General features: G+C 32.7%; 10 protein-coding genes across 10 annotated transcripts; 5 read left to right on the top strand and 5 right to left on the bottom strand.

Moving 5' to 3' along the window:
• Positions 1 to 1,164: 1,164 nt before the first annotated feature.
• On the top strand, positions 1,165 to 1,632 carry YOS1 (Yos1p; the record flags this gene model as incomplete). Its single annotated transcript, XM_001642873.1, has 3 exons — positions 1,165 to 1,255; positions 1,369 to 1,476; positions 1,577 to 1,632. 3 exons carry the CDS (start codon positions 1,165 to 1,167, stop codon positions 1,630 to 1,632), a joined length of 255 nt encoding a protein of 84 aa, XP_001642923.1.
• Positions 1,633 to 1,799: 167 nt separating this feature from the next.
• ICP55 (aminopeptidase) lies at positions 1,800 to 3,335 on the bottom strand (the record flags this gene model as incomplete). The annotated part of the gene is made up of 1 exon (XM_001642872.1): positions 1,800 to 3,335. The coding sequence occupies one exon, from the start codon at positions 3,333 to 3,335 to the stop codon at positions 1,800 to 1,802; it is 1,536 nt and encodes a 511-aa protein (XP_001642922.1).
• A 352-nt stretch (positions 3,336 to 3,687) lies between these two features.
• Positions 3,688 to 5,511, bottom strand: HOP1 (Hop1p; the record flags this gene model as incomplete). Its single annotated transcript, XM_001642871.1, has 1 exon — positions 3,688 to 5,511. One exon carries the CDS (start codon positions 5,509 to 5,511, stop codon positions 3,688 to 3,690), a length of 1,824 nt encoding a protein of 607 aa, XP_001642921.1.
• Positions 5,512 to 7,852: 2,341 nt separating this feature from the next.
• On the top strand, positions 7,853 to 8,470 carry Kpol_411p7 (uncharacterized protein; the record flags this gene model as incomplete). Its single annotated transcript, XM_001642870.1, has 1 exon — positions 7,853 to 8,470. The coding sequence occupies one exon, from the start codon at positions 7,853 to 7,855 to the stop codon at positions 8,468 to 8,470; it is 618 nt and encodes a 205-aa protein (XP_001642920.1).
• Positions 8,471 to 9,030: 560 nt separating this feature from the next.
• On the top strand, positions 9,031 to 11,943 carry SPO22 (Spo22p; the record flags this gene model as incomplete). Its single annotated transcript, XM_001642869.1, has 1 exon — positions 9,031 to 11,943. One exon carries the CDS (start codon positions 9,031 to 9,033, stop codon positions 11,941 to 11,943), a length of 2,913 nt encoding a protein of 970 aa, XP_001642919.1.
• Positions 11,944 to 12,492: 549 nt separating this feature from the next.
• On the top strand, positions 12,493 to 13,902 carry Kpol_411p5 (uncharacterized protein; the record flags this gene model as incomplete). The annotated part of the gene is made up of 1 exon (XM_001642868.1): positions 12,493 to 13,902. One exon carries the CDS (start codon positions 12,493 to 12,495, stop codon positions 13,900 to 13,902), a length of 1,410 nt encoding a protein of 469 aa, XP_001642918.1.
• A 206-nt stretch (positions 13,903 to 14,108) lies between these two features.
• GET2 (GET complex subunit GET2) lies at positions 14,109 to 14,993 on the bottom strand (the record flags this gene model as incomplete). The annotated part of the gene is made up of 1 exon (XM_001642867.1): positions 14,109 to 14,993. One exon carries the CDS (start codon positions 14,991 to 14,993, stop codon positions 14,109 to 14,111), a length of 885 nt encoding a protein of 294 aa, XP_001642917.1.
• A 363-nt stretch (positions 14,994 to 15,356) lies between these two features.
• On the bottom strand, positions 15,357 to 16,244 carry SEC28 (coatomer subunit epsilon; the record flags this gene model as incomplete). Its single annotated transcript, XM_001642866.1, has 1 exon — positions 15,357 to 16,244. One exon carries the CDS (start codon positions 16,242 to 16,244, stop codon positions 15,357 to 15,359), a length of 888 nt encoding a protein of 295 aa, XP_001642916.1.
• Positions 16,245 to 16,874: 630 nt separating this feature from the next.
• Positions 16,875 to 19,064, bottom strand: THS1 (threonine--tRNA ligase THS1; the record flags this gene model as incomplete). Its single annotated transcript, XM_001642865.1, has 1 exon — positions 16,875 to 19,064. The coding sequence occupies one exon, from the start codon at positions 19,062 to 19,064 to the stop codon at positions 16,875 to 16,877; it is 2,190 nt and encodes a 729-aa protein (XP_001642915.1).
• An 818-nt stretch (positions 19,065 to 19,882) lies between these two features.
• AIR1 (TRAMP complex RNA-binding subunit) lies at positions 19,883 to 20,716 on the top strand (the record flags this gene model as incomplete). The annotated part of the gene is made up of 1 exon (XM_001642864.1): positions 19,883 to 20,716. A coding segment is annotated over one exon (834 nt), but the record flags the coding sequence as incomplete, so codon positions are not given.

Raw genomic sequence — 20,716 nt, 5'->3', positions numbered from 1 at the left:
TGTAATTTTTTCTACTACTATAATAAATTAGAAAAACGGAGTATTCACTTAAACCCATTCCATTGTTAATTATATACATGTAGATACAAATCATTTACAAATATATGCCTGTTCACATTCTATTGTGGACAGAGAGTCTTAATATTTATGTATGAAAAGTTCTGGTTACCAATCAAATCTACTTTGATTTAATGATGTCATAGACGCTTATAATAAATGAAAGATAATTATCACAAAAGATACAATTTGATAAACAAAAGGTTTAGTTTAGGCAGATAAAGTCTGCTAAATGTAATTATCCAATTGCCATTGCATTAATTAACTAGACTCTGGTCACATGACACAATGTTATTTATTGATTATTGATGTTACATATAATCATTAACCATTAATGTGAGGAATCGAGGAAGCCAATAAAAAAAACAGCTTTCCAATATATATGTTAATGATTTTTATCAAGATAATAATAATTATTGGTATACATGGTTAAAACTTATGAATTTGCTATTTGTTTCTTTATCTATTTCATAAGATATACAGGATAATTCATTTACGATTACGTGCATATAGTGAGCTATTCTTTTCAAATCTTCATCTTCTACTATTTATTTTGGAGGTTAAAGTTAATAAAACAGATCTCATTAGTAAGATAATTGAAAGTAACAGTATATTTAAAATTTAGTTACCTAGTTAAATACAGTTAATTAGTTGATAAGTCCCATTTTAATGTGCTTGTGGTGCAATAATTCAAGACTGAAAAAATTCAAGATTATTCTGAGGTGATTGATATTGATATGAATATCCTATCCAGTATATGCCTTGAATATGATGTCCTGATATCTCAGTCAACTCATCTTCTTGTCGCAGTTTCTACTGCACACATTTAGTGACACAGTTATATTAATTCTATGGTAATTGGTACCCTCATTATTCATATCAAAATGATCACATGATCTCAGAAGACAAATGTTTCTCAAAAATGTCACGTGCTCATATAATATATATCTTTATGTACGAAACTACTTCGAAATTCTTAGAGATTATGAATAGTAAGAACTAATTAACGATTATAAGATGGGGGACCTTATAAACGAACTATAAATTCAACAAATAGTCTTCGTCTTGACATGAAACTGGCTATTCAACTATCTATCTATAGATTCAATGCTATTTGGTTTAGGTAAATTGTTTTATGTCATTCTACTGCTGATAAATGCGATAGCAGTGCTTAGTGAAGAAAGATTCTTAAGTAGAAGTATGTTTAATAAACACCATTTTTGATTTGGAACTCTATTTGTTATTTATTTTATAAGCTCTGATACTAACAGTTTTAAAACAACCTCATTATATTGTTTTATGTTTCTAAAGTTGGTTTAGGTAGGTCTGCTAATGAAGCACCAGTATTTGGCCAATCAGAAAATTCTACTAAATCAAAAGTTGTTCAATTGATCGGTGCAGTACAGACATTATTAAGAAGTATGTATTATTGATTTAAAATCTTTTCCTCTATTTCACCCTGGTTATTATTTCTTTACTAACAATCATTATCCCTTTTGTTTCATCATTTTTTTTTTAGTTCCTTTAATTGGTATCAACATTTTGGTTATTGTATATGAATTATTGTTGGGTTAAAATGTTATATAATAGGTAGAAAAATGTATATGTAATTAGATTTATAAAAACTATTTTTAAAAAAAATTATTAAGAATTAAATTTAATTATTATTAGTATATTTTATTGAATATTGATAAATGCATGTATTTACATAAGCGATAGTGCTTAATTTTAAATTAAGATAATTACAATGACTCCAAAACATCTTCTTCAACAATAGTAGTGACGCCATTTTGCATAACATTCTCTAGATCAGCAACTTCCTTTACAGCTTCCACCGTTAAATTAGTATATGTGTCAGTCCCAATGGCAATATCATCCTCGATTCTAATTCCAATATTTCTATAATGAGGAGGGTAATTTGAATCATCTGGAATGTAGACACCAGGTTCTATAGTTATAACTTGTCCAGGTTTCAATGTTCCATGTCTAGTGATGCTTGGAATATCATGGACATCAAGACCTAAATTATGACCGATATAATGAGGGTATAGAGCGTTTACATCAGCACGGTTAATACCGTTTAGACCGGCATTTCTTAGTTCTTCAAGCATATAATCTACACTTTCTTCATGTATGTCATGTAATGACACTCCGTTGGATGCTTTGCATAACTCAATACATTTTCTTTGAACATTTAGGACTGCTTCATATACATCTTTTTGGGCTTGGGAAAATTTGCCGCTAACTGGCCAGGTACGTGAAATGTCAGTACAATAACCACCCAAAGCACCAGATGCATCTACTAAAACCATTTCATCATCATACATTACATCATTATTCCGTGTATAATGAATACATAAAGCATTAGATCCTGTGGCTACAACCGGAATATAAGCTGGTTTATCACAACCACCAGAGATAAATTTATATTCTAAATAAGAATGAAGAGTCCTTTCATTACGGAATCTTTTTGCCATTGCCTGATTGAATGCCCTTCCTGAAATTTGACCAGCTCGTCTCATAACACGTAGTTCAGCTGGTGACTTAATCCTTCTCATTGGTGCAATTACCTTGTTCAGTTCTTTAATCTTTTTGCCTGTACCATGCATTTTTAAAATTGAGTTGATATTTGTAGTATGTTTAGATTCTTCTGGTAATGAGAAGAAAGTACTGAAAATAGATGAACTATTTTTAGCATGTTCATTTTGAGATTGATTATAATATATATTATCATTTCTTTTAATGACTTTTGTAATGTAAGGCGATAATTGAGATAGATCAACAGACTCGTCTGCATTAAATATTTCTTTTGCCCCAGTAGTTCCTGTTCTAAAACCTTCCCATTTTTCAGCAAATGCATCTTTGCCTCTTACTATCATGTGAAAGACAATATTATCAATATTATCATCAGGTTTTTCTAATATCATAACTGAATCTGGTTCATTCCAACCAGATAGATAATATAGATCATTGTTTTGTTGAAATGGGTAAAATACTGGACCTGATGCATATTTGATCTGGTTTCCAACTATAATAGCACAGCTTCTTTGAGGCAAACTGTTGGCAAGATTAACTCTTCTCTCAAAATACTCTAAAGCTGTAATTCCTGGTGTCACTTCACCTGCTTTGAGCAAGTGCGGTCTTGTCTCATAAAGAGCTTGTCCAGCTTGAATTGGTGATTGTACCCTGTTTATAAACTGACTCGAGTCAGAGGCATAAAATCTGCGGTAGGCCAACACAGTTTTCACCGTTCCTAAAATAGGGCTTTTTCTAAACATCTAATCACTTATTAAAATAGATGTATAGATCATCCAAAGCACTTCTGTTGTAACCTGAAAATACTACAGAGACTGAAGATTGACTTTTGGTTCTTACTCCTCTTAAATGATTTTTTATACTATTAATTACATCTATTATTGATAAATTTTTATAGATATATAAATATCGAATCAAGCAAAGTATTATTCCGGACCGATACATACATACTACAATAAAAAGCAACTCCATTGTGTCTATATTATTCCATACAAATCGGACGAACCCGGTCAAAGAAGGATAATGGTTTAAATTTCAGTACATAGCTAACGGGTATTGATAATGTTCAAACAATGTTAAATATTTATTAACTGATTACCAGACACTTTTTAAAGTTTTTTTACTTACACTAATTTTTCTAATCTTTTTTGGTGTCTCAAAGGTATGACTGTTTTGTATGTTCATGTGTGAATTTGAGATATCAAAGTTAATTGAACTATCCTCTTCATCCCCATAACAATCCAAGTTTATATTTTTTCTTTTTTGGCCAATAACTATTTGATCTTGGGTATCAGTATCATCGATTGCCAAGGATTTGAAATCGACTTGAGGTGAAGAATTTGGTTCAAAGTCGTTTCTTATAGACTTAACTTGATCAATCCAGTTTTCAATCTGCCTTTTGGATTCAGGGGAAACATCTAGGTAACAAGCGTGCGAGTTGTCTGAGTTATATATAAAGCAACACATGTATTCCCTACCCTTTAAAAGTTCACCAATCTTGGGAACAAATATACCTTCTTCATCAATTGATACTTTATTGCCCTGTATCCTAGTTGCTTTTGAAGCAGAGCCATCTTGAGAAGCATCTCTCTGTTTATTGCATTGCGAAAAATTTAATATACCGTCACTGGATAGTGTAGAGATACAAAAGTTAATTCTCTCTATATTTTCTAAGGTTACTTGACCTTCTTCCATAATTGAGTTCGTGAATTCTTTAATTGATGGCGGAAAACCTTTATTACGGGATAAAAATCTGTAGCATTTTCTTAACATCATCAAATCTTTAAATTCAGATGAACTAGGATCAAACATTGGTCCATAGACACACGAAATGCATTTGTCTACTTTTGGACCTGGCTTGTTTCCGTAACAAAGGGAATGGACAAATTTTCTACAATTCTTACATTGTTTTATTCTTGTCGAAGTAATTGGGCATAATAGATCACACTCACACTCTATGTCAGGAGATTGATTTATTTCAACTGCCTGCGTCGGTAAAATACTTGGTTGAGAAGACTTTAAAATATCGCCCAAAATATTTGTTGTTTGGCTTTGTGTATGAATTTGGTTTATTTTTGTCGGTGACTGCTTCGAGAAATCAGTATCAACCAGATCGAATGGGTCTAATTTTTGAAAATCCATATACTTTTTGGAATTAGATTCATCATCATCATTATCAATAACAGATAAGACATGAAGATTCAATTTATGATGTTTTGTATCTAACGTTCCAACAGAGGAACTTTCTAAATCTGTGTTTAAGGGTATTTTCAATGTTGGCCTTTTATCAAATGTGGCATCCCTAAATAGTGTCGGTTGATAATCACTTGGAGTCTTTTCGTTAAACATTAATCTCATTGTTAAAAACTTTTTTTCTGGCAATGGTTCCAAAGATTGAGTAATAATAATAAATCTTCTCATTAGTTGTTGTACCATTTTTCTTGAATCTAATAATGAATTACTCAAAGTTCCAGATTTATCGGTATCAACTTTCAATCCTATACCATTGGCATTATTATAATCGAACGTAAAAATGTAATTTTCTAGAAGGTTTGTTGGGTCGTTTTCATCAATGAATATTCCTAGACTTAACGCCTTTAAAAATTTTAATCTAATTGATTGGAAGACACCTTTCTCTAACCAATCTAAAAACAGATCAACTTCGGTAGATTTACCTCTAACAAGGGTTTTGATCTTAATGGAATTCGTCTGTGGGACAGTTTGTTTATTATAATTCTTATCAACTTTCTCTGGTACAAATCTTTGATCTACAAAGTTGTCATCTGGGAATAAACCTCTTAGAAACGCCAAACAACCAAATGACATAGTCAACATTGTTTGGATGAGTTTCTGCGATTGCTCGCTAGAGATTTCAGTCGAAGTTGCAGTTTTAGTAAGTACTTGTTGCTTAGTAGCCATAATTCCTGGAAATATATCTTTTGAGTTTTCTATTCTACTGAGATGTACGATAGTACAAATATTGAAATAAACGTCAAAACAACAATACCCACATCTAGTAAAGTAAAAGGATGAAGAAGAATATTCAGATTACTAAAATGTTCCTTTCCTTTTTATACCTTTCCAAATATCTTAATCTACAAAGAAAATAAACAAATAAAGGTTTAAAGAAGAGTGAAAACAAATTAGCCGCCCAAAACAAAACAAAATATAAAATGGTTATCACGTGATAACAAGTCACATGATGTATTTTCAGAAATGTTGGTAGCGTCTGTCACTCATTATCATATAGAATCACTAGTAAGATCAGATCATCAGTAGCTGAAGAATTAAAACACACATACACACTGAGATATGTGAGTGTATGTACGTACATATAAATCATTTACCTTATTCATATTTGCTAGGATGCACATATGCATAATGCTCAGGATGGACGTTTGTTTGAAAACTTGTTGACTCTAGATTAAAAATGTGCCGTCAGGTGAGCAAATTGTGACAAACCTTTAAGAAACCCAACCTTTTAACCAGGACTAGCTGTTTATTTTTTTTTTAAAAATTTGAAATCTAAAGTTACTTGACAATGCAGAACATGAGTGTCTCTGGGAAAAAGCTAAACTAATTCATAACGGGGCCGTATCATAAGAGTTCAAGGATTTTCAATAGGGTTTATCTTCAACCATTCCCTGTGTCATCAGTTAATCCGGAAAATATCTAAAGATAAATGGATGCACAGCTAAACAACCTGAGAGTTTAATAAATCCACCATACTTTTTTAAATATTGCTTGTTTGAATGACCACCCTAGGATACACTAAGCCTACCTAGCCAATGTTGTACACTTTGCTTACCAAAAAATAAAGTGTCAAGATATAATCTGGTCGAATAATGGGGGGAATCAGTTTCTAATCAAATTCAAATAATTAAGATATATCTGTAAGTCAGTAAAAAGCCGATCATAACATACCAAATGTTTGACTACTGGCTCATCAAGTACCTTAATACCAAAAATTTCGCAGGTAAAAGTAACTTACCAGGTACATCCCATCTCCTCTTTTCGAAACAGCCATCGTCTTTTCTTTTCATTGAAGAATGTCAGTTATCGGAACAGTTTCCTTTTTAGTCAATTACATAGTTACATCAACTTTCAGATCATGGCTATTTCGTTAGTCAGGCACAACGGCGCTACCTCATGAGCAACCAAGCAATTTCAAAATGCATGGATGAACCAGAGAGAACATCTGTTACTAAACATGAGTCACTTTAAATGACTGGATGAATAACAACCAAGCATAAAAACACAATAATAAAATAAAGAAAGTATTAAGGCTTTAAAATGTTGAAACTAACCTAATCTTGAAAACACACAGACACACACACATTACTTTAAACTTTAAACTTTAAACTTCAAGATTGAAAATTTCCAAAAGATGCTGGTTCACCTAGATTTGAGGTTATTCCCTCGATTGACTAGTACCTTTTCCAAGAAATAGGAAACATGAATTAAGTAGAATTTGCCTGACTTATCCTGAGAGTACAAATCAGAGTTGCAAGAGAAACAAAAAGGGACAATATACCTTTAAACGCTGAGTTGTAACTAGCCTACTAACTCCAGGTCATAAAGGGAGGGAATGGGAAACCAATATACAGCCAACAATCGATAAGTTCTTGATTCTCTGTAGCTAATTCCCCATATAATGTAGATTATTATATTGAGGTTGGAAATTTCGTCTTGAAGAATATTTGTACGATACAATATTGACAATTTGCACTTACACTTTCGCTCCTTTTTCAGTTTTATTTCCTCATGGTGGGTTACTTTTCCTTAATAGTTTGAAGAAACAGTGTGCGAATGCAAATTTTGCAATATAGGAGAAATAGTTGTCAAAGAGCCAGACCATCAGTGAGTGGACAAAGTGGGAAATACAAGAAAGGTAGACCTTCGATGATTAGTAGAGTAGTATCTTCTTATTGCTGGTTGAAACACATTTCATTTCATTTCAATTGGAAATTTTCTTTCCTTCTTTAGTAATTTCTCAAAACTTGAATTGAATCATGTCGAACATGTGCATATTTAAGTATTTTAAATGATTACTAACTTGACTTTAATCCACTATTTCTCGAACTATATAATAATACAGTATATAGATAATTTCTTCCATAACTTCATGGATATTATAGAAAAAACTTGAACAAACGTTTATAACCATTACTAATTATAATATTGTTACTATTTATAATATGGATATAAAATAGTTTTAAGATTAAAATAACATTAGAAGCTAAAAATAAGTCATTAAAAAATGTCTTCTGTAGTTTCACTTTATGATTATTCAATTGGCACCGAAAATACTCTTGATAACATCTCAACAAGAACTTTGTTTGATGGCAGCACTCTTAATTTAGAGAGATCGATATCTTTACCTAGGGAAGCTGTTCAATCAAATTTATCATTAATCTCAGGAAGTGAATGCTATGATTATCTAGACGATGCAGAGGACATGCAACATTGCAATTCAGAGCAGTTGATATGTGGGAGACGTGCACTCATATCGTCAAGGCCTTCAACTCCATTATCACAACGTGCCAGAGCAATAGAAAAGGATATAACTGGGGTCGTATCACCTCTATCCCTGGGGAAGCTAGATTCTAAACCAATGACATTACAAGAGAAAATGTCTTTATTGAATAGAAGTCAAATTTATAGTAAAATGAATACAAAAGGTGGCACTCTCCCTATAGTAGAATTTAATAACTATTCCACCTCATCCTTACAAAATACTGACCTTAATAGACAGAGAATTAAAAGAAATCTGGAACAGCATCAGCTTATCCCTCTTTCTAGAACGCAGGATAATGCTAGAGACATCGAATCTGATGATAATATCAGTATTGCAAGCATCATTAGTTCAAGGAATTAACCCTAACATATAAATAATTGGGCGCTGCATATATCAAAGGAGTTAGCCTTTTAAGAAAGTTCAGCCATTGAAGCTAAAAACTAACATCAGTAAATAAAAACCGTTTTGAAAACAGTATCATTTATTCAAGGAACCAACATTGTTTTACATTTTATTCTTATGTTCATAATTTTTAGGTTTAATTAAATAAATAAATAAATAAATAAATAAATAAATAAATAAATAAATAAGTAGACTTGTATCAATAAATGGCATTATGATTAAAACAACTGGTATCTATTTATATAATGGCATATATTGTTCTACAGACTGTAGATATATTATCTACTAAACTTGAATGTTTTTATATAGTTTATCAACGTTGGCGGCTAATGCTTTTTCACCATTTTCTTTTTCTATCTCCCCAAGCCAATCTCGAACTTAAATATTCGGGATATATAAAGGGGAATGGTTTTGTAAAATATAGAATAGATTCATTCTCCAAATTGTATTGTTTTTGGTAGTTATAAGGTATAGCAATAACGGGTAGAATCATATAGGAATTGAATTTGGGAATCATCATGTCTGAAATAATTTCGACTTTTGATTCTTCTTTATTAGAATTTTGTGATGCCACTGTATGGATAGCCCAGAAACTAAATGGCACTTCTTCAAATGTGGTATTGGATATCGAAACAAAATTAAATGCTTTGTATCCACTGGCAGAAAAATACGACAGGTCTTTTAGATCAAGTAAAGTTTTGATAAGTGATGATCTTACTTTGAAGTTGGAGAGCAATTCATCAACCCTATGGAATCATATAGCTGTTATTATTAGGACGGAGAAGGATATTAATAGAAAAATTATTTTGGTGAGAAGTCAGTTATTTGCTACTTTGCTTCTTTCTATACATGAAGCTTTGAATCCCTCAGATGAGAGAAAATTGAGATCATTTAAGTGCTATATTATTATTCTAAAAGTAATAGTTGACCTAAAAGGATCTCATAAGGCGTTTATTCAGAGAATTCAAGAACATGCAGATAAACTGCTTGGAATTTTGGAAGAAAAATTTGATAATTTTGATCAAGAAGCTGCTATTCAATTCAGGAAACTGAAATTAGAATATTTTGTTCTTTGCTTGCAAATAACTTTAAAAGATGGCGATTTAAAAATGGCTAAAATGTATGATGCGAGGGCAGAAATTGAAAAGAACATTGACATATTAAACTCACCTTTACTTTTAGAAATTTGCAGAATTGTTTACAATTCAACACTGGAATTACAAGTACAGTCAAAAGATGGAAATGATCCCACGGACATTAAAAATTCCAGCGATTTACTGAAAAATATCTTAAGATACTTAGACTTAGACATTGAAGGTCTTCAAAGCCATTCTAATTATATGGGAATAAAATTCTCAGTTCTAACTCTCTTGACGAAAAATTTAATAGTGACGCTGGATTCAGAATCTTTCTCCAATGACTGTGACAAATATATTGCTATTTTAAAGTCTGAATTCCCAAAAAAAGTCGAGTGCTATACACTTGCCATTGAATATATGAAAAAACAGAACAATCCAAATAGTATAAATGATTTGATTCAAGAAAATATAATGCAGATGATTGTATCTGTAAATACTTCAGAAAATTTAGATTTAGTTCTAAGATGTATAAACAGCTTATCAGAAAATTCGACAAAATCTGGAAACATTTGCCTGGATTATTTATTATTTAATAAAATTGACCCTCAAACTGACCACAACCTTTTGGAGAAAATTCTAATTACTAGATTTTATACTACGACACAGTCGAAAAGCATGACTGAGCGTGAAGTAATTGAAAGTTTAAAGGAATTTAATTCCCAACTCGAGAGACTTATCACCAAAGATATTTCAATAAGCACTGTTTCTGCAATAATCACTCTAATTTGGAATTCTGGTAAAAATATGGAAAAAACTAACAATTATCAGCAAGCAATTGATTTATATACCATTGGACTTCTTGATATTTTCAGCAAAGGATATGTGGATAAGGCAAAGTTACAAAGAGCTTTAATAAATTGTTATATTAAAATCGATAACTACGAAAATGCCAAATATACGTATGATCTAATGAGTCCGCAAGATAAAGAATCGCCACTAAGTTTGCTGTTAATACTCAAAGTTTCGATAGAGGAAAAAAATTATGACCAATCAATTAAGTATTTGGAGGCAATACAATCAGCCCCATATGAAAATTCGTTAGAAACACTGATTTTGGCAGTTTCACAATGTAAAGAAAACACAGATCTCACAGTAAATGCGCTAAATCTTTTATTCACAAAGATTGAAAATGAGCATCAGTCAGATGCTAAAGTCCATGCGGTAACAATTCCAACCCTGAGTCTCTCCAGGTACACAATCCAGTTGATTATGAAATTATCAGAAGATTCAGGGACTGACGCTTTCTTATATTATTTTCCGACGTTAATTAATCTTCTTCAAAAATCATACAGTTATCTGGAAAGGATCAAGTTATCCAATAAACTTGGAATAGGTTCTGAAGAAAAATCACCAACAGATATTATTTCCATAAATGAAATCGAATGGTTTGCATCAACTGCATACAATATTTCTGTGAAATGTATTTCAGAGGAACTTTCGGTTAATCCTCTAAATATTATTCAACTAGCGTCTGATTTCTTAAGATTGCTACCGACTGAAGACATTAGTTTCCCAAAGAGGTTCCACTTTTTATTTTGGAACTTTAGAACTGAAATACTAAAACTTGTGATTATGAGCAAAGAATCTGGATTAAGCAGCCAAGGCTTAGAAAATATTCAAGATAAATCAAATCAAATAATAAATGAAATATTGCTAAAAAAGAAGGACAGCCACATCCAAAACCTCCTAGACACGGAAAAAATTGAGAAATTAGATCAATGCATCGTTGATATCTTTAGTATATCCTACGAAACAATATTAAAAACTAACGATAGGAATAAAATTATGGCAATAGTTAATGCAACAGAGAAATACGATGATAAGAGGTTAGAGACATATTTAATCACTATTCCCCTTTCTATGTCAGAGTTCCCAAAGGGTATCTTGGTTGATATTTTAGAAACTGTCATTGACAGAAATATTTCCAATTTTTCCCTACCAGATGAACAGATAATTTTATGGGTGAAGAATTTATTGTCTTTCAAACAGACTTTGGAACAAAGTATCAATATTTCGATATTAGAGAGATTATACGCCAGAATAAAGAGAAATAATTCAACTTGGAAGGAAATACATGAATCCTCGAACCAAAATATTGAAATGATATCTACATTATGTTGGAACCAAGGTGTCACTGCGATTATGAAGGATCAAAAAATGCTAGGAGTTAGTTACTGTGAAAAATCTTTTCAATTTGCAAAATTGGTTAATGAATCATTTTTGGGTCAACTGAAACAACTATGGATTTCACTTTCCTCCTCTGCAGAGATCGATGAATCCCTTATTGAATAAGTTCGTCCATGATAAAATTTCACATTTCTTTCTGTTCCTTGCTCGTATACCTCCCCCTAAAAGATAGTAGCAATATCTTTTATGCCTACCAAATTTGTACCCTAATGAAATTGAATATATTTGTAATATTTCATCGCAATGCCTTTATCAATTATAATACAAAAAAGAGGCTACTAACAAAATTTCACGTGCAGTTCTTAACTTCTATTATCAGTTCCGAAATGCCTGAATTAGAATTCTGAGGATAAGCATTTCATTTGTGATTACATCATACCACAGGTTTTTGCAAGAAAACTCTGATTGACCCGCTATGGTGATTATTTCTTAGTCATTTATATGTGCGCGACTCCATTAAAATATGAGGTGGGTATAAAAAGAAGATAAGAATAAAGCAAGAAACAATGGAAAGAAGGACATAAATGATTTATTTTAAATTTTTAGTTCTTTGAATATAAAATCAATAAAGCAGGACAAAATACAGTGGTATAGGTATTAGTATTGTTGAACCAATATTGAATAACAACAAAATAGAAAACATAAGCTAATAAAATGAATAGTATTGATATAAACAATTTGCAGAATTCTTTTCACCATGCTGTCAATCTATCGATCTCTCCAGGTGCAGTTTCTACATCGCCAACCCAGTCTTTCATGAATACTTTACCAGCTAGAATCACTTCAGCCAAATTGTCAAAGGCTTTAAAACCTTTTTCTACTGGTGACATAAGAATCCTTTTATTGGAAAATGTGAATGCTACAGCAATTGAAATTTTTGAAGATCAAGGTTACCAAGTGGAATTTCATAAATCTTCATTGCCAGAGGAAGAACTGATTAAGAAAATTAAGGATGTTCATGCTATTGGGATTAGATCAAAAACCAAGTTGACAGAAAAGATACTGAAACATGCTGAAAACCTGTCAGTAATTGGTTGTTTCTGTATTGGTACTAACCAAGTAGATTTGGACTATGCTGCTAATATGGGTGTTGCTGTATTCAATTCGCCATTTTCTAATTCTAGATCTGTTGCTGAATTAGTTATTGGAGAGATTATTTCTTTGGCAAGACAGATTGGTGACAGATCTATTGAACTACACACAGGTACGTGGAATAAAGTGTCATCAAAATGCTGGGAAATAAGGGGCAAAACATTGGGTATTATTGGTTACGGTCATATTGGTTCCCAACTATCTGTTTTGGCTGAATCAATGGGTTTACATGTTTTGTATTACGATATTGTTACGATTATGGGTTTGGGTACTGCTAAACAAGTTTCAACCTTAAATGAACTTTTAAATAATTCTGACTTTGTCTCATTACATGTTCCCGAAACTCCAGAAACCAAAAATTTAATATCTGGACCACAATTTGCAGCTATGAAGGATGGCTCCTATCTAATCAATGCCTCGAGAGGAACTATTGTTGATATTCCTTCTTTAATTGCCGCCAGTAAAGCTGGGAAAATTGCAGGTGCAGCATTAGATGTCTATCCAAATGAGCCTGCAAAGAATGGTTCAGGAGCCTTTTCAAACCAATTGAATTCATGGACTTCAGATTTGGTTTCTATGAGAAACTTTATTTTAACTCCACATATTGGTGGTTCTACTGAAGAAGCACAAAGTGCCATTGGAATTGAAGTTGCTGCTTACCTAACAAAATATATAAACGAAGGTAACTCTGTTGGCGCTGTGAATTTCCCTGAAGTTTCATTAAGATCATTAGATTATGATCAAGAGAATATTGTTCGTGTATTATATATCCATAAAAATGTTCCTGGTGTTTTAAAAACTGTTAATAACGTTCTATCAGATCATAATATCGAAAAGCAATTTTCAGATTCTAATGGTGAAATTGCTTATCTAATGGCGGATATTTCAAATGTAAATCAAAGTGATATTAAAGATATTTATGACCGTTTAAATGAAACATCGCATAAGATATCGATTAGGTTATTATATTAAAGATTATGATTCAAAGTATAAACCGTCAGTAATATCTAAGACTCAAAAAAGCTTATTTTATTTGGATGTCATAAAAGGAGATAGAAAATAAGAATCCAGGTAATATTTTAATTTATTTTATTAGTGATAAAGATTCATATACATAAGTATATACAAAGTAGCATATAAATATATAAAGATCGAATAATATACTACTAAAAATGCGATTAGATTAATTTGAATAAACCCATCATAACTAGAACAAAGCAAATATCTGTTAAGAACATGGAAAAGACATCCCAATATTGCAAAGCCATAATGACTTTACCCTTGATATCTGGAACTGGCAATACACCTTCTGGAATTAGTGAAACTAAGTTTACGATCTTATTATTACTTTGGAAACCATTGATTTTATTTGACTTTTCAATGTTTTGTAATTTTTGGAAGTAGATAGAAGTAGCAACAATTTCAAAAGACAGAAAAATCATAAAGAAGTTTGATGGATTCGAGAACTGTTCAGGTAAAAATGAAATTGGTTCAGATCTGGTAAGGGCAAATAAATATGGTATTAGGAAAAAACACCATTTAAAGATAATTGACCAAACTTTCAAATTATTGATTAGATAATTATTGTAATCTAATAATTGCTGGTCCACAGGTTCCAATGGTGGATTTGTATCAGTGGCAGCAGATTTTGCCATATTATCCTTCATTGAACGTAACATAGAGAACAAATCTGGAGTGGATACATCATTTTGTTGATTCTCTGCTAATTGTTTAAAAATCTCAAGTTCTGGATCTATGGTTTCCTGAGGAGAAGTAGCTTGTTCCTTTTTCTTTTGACTTTTCTCAACTTTATTTGAAGGACTGGTAGCTATATTTTCTAATAATTCATCCATTTCCTCTGTATTTGAATCAACTTTAGTGACGGTTGGTGTTGTTTCCCTTGATGATTTGCTATCCAATGGAGATTCTGTATCTAATTGTGAGTTTTCAGCTTGACCAGTAATTCTATTCAGTCTAGCACTAGCACCTCCATTACTGAACTTTTTCTGTCTCCTTTCCCTGATAAGCTTTCTCTTTTCAGTTTCACTAAGTTCACTGCTCATCTTCAAATGTACTCGACCAAAAAACTATTTTTATTCCAAAAAAAACCCTAGATTCTTCAAAAAACTGTCTAGTTTCAACACAAATTATACCACAGTACCAAGTATTGAACTTTAAAGATAATTTGACAACTTGATTGCCCTAAATAGCCCTTAATTAACCCATTGGAACGTAAAACTTTATCAACACATCATTCTTATATACAACAGTCAGACTTCTATGTTGAAGAGATATCTATGTGAAAAAAGTGCCACGTGACCATGTTTTCAAGAACATAATAACGTATGACAACTACAATGGATGTAATAACAAGTAATAAATTGTATATTGTATATATATACAACTATATAAAGGTATTAATATGATTATGAAGAGTACTTTGCTACTAGTTCGTTGAATTTTGTGTTTATTTCCTTGTTGTTTTGGGAGTAGGAATGGGTTGGAGCTAGTTTAGTTAATTCATTTCTTAATTCATCGGTATTGGCACTGCCTTGCATGATTGATAAAGTAATCTTACTAGCCAAGAAATGTGGATTGTACAATTCTGCAGATTCTTTTTGTTCGACGCTGTAGTAATCTGATTCTAGGGTGTTTACGATCTCTTCTGCTTGATCTATATTGCCCTGTTGTAAATGTGAATTCAACAAACTTAATTGGGTTTTCCAAGTTGGGAAACTCTGGGCCAATTCTTCGAATTGATAGTAATTAGAAGTAGTAGTGTCTTTATTAGTGGCAAATTTGATGTATGATTCCGCTATGTTAATGATCAACTCGTCTTCACTAGAGATTTCATTGCCATTGGCATTGGTATAATTTTCAAACATGGTAACAGCGACATTTGATTGACTGTTCAATAAAGCTACTTCAATAGCTAACAACAGTAGTTCAGCACTACCAACAACAACATCACTATCGATACCTTGAACACATAGATTTAAACTTGATTCATAGTCACCTAATATAGCCTTAGCAGCAGCTATCAAGAACAATTCAAAAGGAGTAGAATCATCCTTAACAACTAATTTTTCTAATTTGCTAGCATTCTTACTCTTCAAAAACTCTGTGTAAGCATCAAATACTTTACCAAAAGCACCTGAACTAGCTTGAGATTCATACTTACCCAACGCCAATAGAGCTCTAGCTTTATAAAACAACAACGTGGCATCTGTTTGATCCTCTTGTTTGACAATTTCTTTCAAAACTTGAGCGAAATTACCAGTATAGTAACTTTGTTTAACACTGAAATAATCCATATCTACAACTTTAAACACTAAATACACCTCCTGGGCCCTGATGTTCCTTATCAGATCTATTACAATTAAACAATTAAACTAATCTTTATCATTCTCTTATAATTCATGTTAAACTATGAAGTTTCAATTTTTGTTAAATTTCGGTTTAAGGCCTTAACGAAATTTTTCGATGGGATTTTGATTTAAAAGACACTGGTCAAGGGAATGAAAAGTCTGATTTAAGAAGGTTATGGTGATTGCTATGATGACTAGAATGATGTGAATGTATACTATAAAGTTAACAGTGTTGGATTTCCCAGTTTTCTGGAAAGTTTTATGATGAGATTTGGGTGAAAACTGAATTATTTCAGGTAAAATTTGCTGTCTTGGGGGAAAGAAATCTTGGAACATAGCTGTTCTGTTTATGCAGTTAAACACAACCAATGGCTGTAGGGGGATAAGGGTTCAGTATAGTTATGTGTTCTATTCTCTTTTTATTTGGTTGAGTCTTCGAAATAACATGCCATCTAGATATGGCTCTATTTATTTGAACTAGATATAAATATATTTTAAATATTTAGTTATTATTTAAACATAAGGGTGAACGTGCTTGAGATCAAACTATAATTATTGGTTTATTGCGAAGGTTAATTATACTAAAGCATTGTCGTTTCTCTTTTCTTGCTTCAAACTGGATAATTGTTCGACGACAAGATCCAAGGCAATGGCAGCATTCTTACCTTGTTGTTCAACAATATCTCTGTTTCTGATGTTAACGGTTTTGTTGGTCAATTCATCTTCACCAACGATGAAAATGAAGTTGTACTTCAATAATTGACCAGTTCTGACCTTCTTTTGTAAAGTGTTACCGGATAGATCGACGTCAGCATAGAAACCAGCAGCATGCAACTTATCACGTACCTCTTGTGCATATTCTTGGTACTTAACACCAACTGGTACAACTAATACTTGACGTGGAGATAACCAGAATGGCCATTTACCAGCGAAATGTTCAGTCAAAATAGCAGTCATTCTTTCAACAGAACCCAAGATAGCTCTGTGGATCATAACAGGTCTTTCATAGTTTTCATTTTCTTGGTTATCCTTAGCTTTGAATTCCAATTCAAATCTATTTGGCAATTGGAAATCTAATTGGATAGTAGCACATTGATGCCATCTCTTCAAAGCATCAGAGATCATGATATCGATCTTTGGACCGTAGAAAGCACCATCACCAGGGTTTAATTCCCAGTCACCACCCCATTTTTCTAAAGCAGATTGTAATTTAGCTTCAGCGTTGTTCCAGGTTTCTAATTCCCCGACATACTTTTCTGGTCTAGTAGACAATTCCATCTTGAATTCGAAACCAAATACACCATAGACAAATTGTAAGAAGTTGAAAATGTTTTCAATTTCGCCTTCAATTTGGTCTTGAGTACAGAAGATATGAGCATCATCTTGTTGGAATCTTCTAACTCTGGTCAAACCAGATAAAGCACCAGAGTATTCGTTTCTGTGAATAACACCAAAATCAGCAACTCTCCATGGCAATTCTCTGTAAGAACGTTCTCTAGACTTAAACATCAAACAGTGACCTGGACAGTTCATTGGTTTCAAACCATAGGTTTCCTTTTCGACTTCGAAGGTGAACATGTTTTCCTTATAGTTGGCCCAGTGACCAGAGGTTTCCCATAATTTGGAGTTGTACATGTTTGGAGTAATAACTTCTTCGTAACCTCTCTTACGGTATTCAGTTCTCATCATATCGACTAAAGTACTATAGATTCTTGTACCATGAGGTAACCAGAAACAGGAACCTGGGGACATTTCATTGAATAAGAATAATTCTTGTTCTTTACCTAATCTTCTGTGATCTCTCTTAGCGGCTTCTTCCAAGAATTTCAAATGAGCATCCATTAACTTTTTGTCTGGGAAGGAGATACCATAGACTCTTTGTAGAGATTCGTTGGTAGCATCACCTAAGAAGTAACAAGCAGAGTTCTTCAACAATTTGAAAGCCTTGATACGACCAGTGTGTGGAATATGAGGACCGACACATAAATCGATCAATTTACCACACTTGTAAACGGTGGTAGAGGTACCATCAGGGATTTTGGTTTCAACCAAATAAGTTTTATATTTGGAGTACTTGAACATTTCTAACAAATCTTCCTTTGACATAACTAATCTTTCGAATTTTTGCTTTTCCTTAATGACATTTTTAGCGACACCTTCCAAGTTTGGGAAATCAGCTTGAGAAACAGTTCTTTCTTCACATTCCTTTGGATCTTTCAAAGAGTCTCTTGCGGCGAATTCGTAGAAGAAACCATCTTCAGTTGGTGGACCGTAGTTGATGTGAGCACCCAAGTTACATTCACAGGCTTCACCCAAGACGTGAGCAGAAGAATGCCAGAATACTCTTTTACCTTCGTCACTTTCGAAATCCAACAATTCCAATTTAATTTCATCATTTTCATTACCTTCCAAAGGTCTTTCTAAATCCCATAGATCCCCATTAACTTTGGCAATACACAATCTATCAGGCAAAGATTTGGAGATGTTTCTAGCGATGTCCATTGGAGAGGTTTCCCAAGAGGTAGCATCGACTTGAGCACCGTCTTTCAAGATAACCTTCAATGGTACACGAGGCATTGAAGAGACCTTGTCATTATATTCATTTTGCAACTTCAAAAACAGAGCATCTCTTTCAGCAATGAATTTAGGTTCTGGATCGACGTATAGCGATTGTTGCTTAGATTTCTTGTTATTCTTGTTCTTCTTGTTGTTCTCGTCCTTGATAGACAAGTTCTTGACTTGTTCAGCAGCAGCTTCAGCAGTCATTATAACCAATTACTATGATCTAGCAGCAGTCTTTTAACCAACTTTACTCAAACAAGATTAAGAGTTCCAGAAACAAGAGAGATCCAACTCTTATACAAAGAATTCAATCTTGGAAATACTACTAAATATTTATATATATATTTATTAGTAAAGCTAACGAAATCTTTAAAGACAATAGATTTAAAGCAAGGAATGAATACGTAAGATGTGTAAGATATCAATGTCAATGTCGATATCAATGTCATATCATAATTGTTGCTGTTGCTGTTGCTCTTAGTTCTTGCTTGCTGAAGTGGTTGTTGTACTGTTTGAATGAAAAATTTTTGAGATGTTCGACGTGGTTCCAATTTTCGTTTCTTTTTTTGCTCTTTTTTTATTTTTGATTGTTTTTTCTTTTTCGGTATGTATCACGTGTTGTGTTTTTGTTTCGTTGAACATGTGTGTTTCACGTGACCTCTGCATTTATTTTTTCTCTTCTCTTCTCTTCGCTTTTCGAATTCGAATTACAAACCATCAAGATATCATCATCATCACTTCACGAAGATGCAAAACATGGAAATTTAAATATGAAATTTTGATTTAAAAACAACTTCAACTTCTATCCCATCTGCAACACTATACATGTGTATCTCCTCTGCAGGCAGTATAGACACTCGATAGCCCATCATTTGAACTTCCAACAGTACTCTTGTAAAGCGTAACTTTCTATTTCTGTTAGTTTGCGTGTATACCTGCTTTCATCGTTTCTATCTCTCTCTGTAACTACCAACAACTACAACTACAACTACAACTACAACTACAATTACAACCACTTTATAATGACAGAGGCTGTTGAACCTGCCATTATGGATGACAAAAATACGGAACACACTGGAAACGGCAACAACGATGATCTCGATGAATTGCGTACTGTTCGTGGTGAGGGAAGGTATTTTGGTGTCTTGGAGCAAATGGGTGAATTGATTAATGACGAGCCAAGATGTAATAATTGTCAAGAGAAAGGTCACTTCAAAATAAACTGTCCTCATAAAATTTGTAAATTTTGTGGTCAAATAGACGACCATGATTCTCAAAACTGTAATAAATCAATACACTGCACTATTTGCCAAGGTTATGGCCATTACAGAACCCATTGTCCTCAGAAATGGAAAAAAATAGTTTGTCACATTTGTAATGCAAAGACTCATACTGAAGGAGACTGTCCAACTGTGTGGAGGTCATATGTACTGAAATCTTCGAACAACGTTGAGAACGAATCCATATCTATGGCTTCTGTTTATTGTTACAATTGTGGGTTGAACGGACACTTTGGCGATGATTGTAATCAAATGAGATCATCAAGGGTACCCAATGATGATGGTAGTGCATTTTCAGGTGATAATTTATCGAGGCCTTTGAAAAAAGAGTATTACAGAACTTTGTCACGAGAAAGAGGCACCACAGGACATCATACACATCATAGTTACCATAATCAATACGAGCCACCTTCAAGAATAAACGATACTTATACATCATATAACAATCAACCATCGCATTATAGTGGATATAATAGTTATAATTCCGGTTATCAAGATCATAATTCTGGGTACTACAACAATTCACATCAAAATCATAGTTATAACACAACAATGTATGAACCACAACATCAACTT

The sequence above is a fragment of the Vanderwaltozyma polyspora genome, genomic scaffold (assembly GCF_000150035.1).
Source record: "Vanderwaltozyma polyspora DSM 70294 KpolScaffold411 genomic scaffold, whole genome shotgun sequence".
In the NCBI taxonomy this organism is placed as follows: domain Eukaryota; kingdom Fungi; phylum Ascomycota; class Saccharomycetes; order Saccharomycetales; family Saccharomycetaceae; genus Vanderwaltozyma; species Vanderwaltozyma polyspora.
Note: the sequence above shows the minus strand (reverse complement) of the source record. Positions and strands in the feature narration are given on the sequence as shown.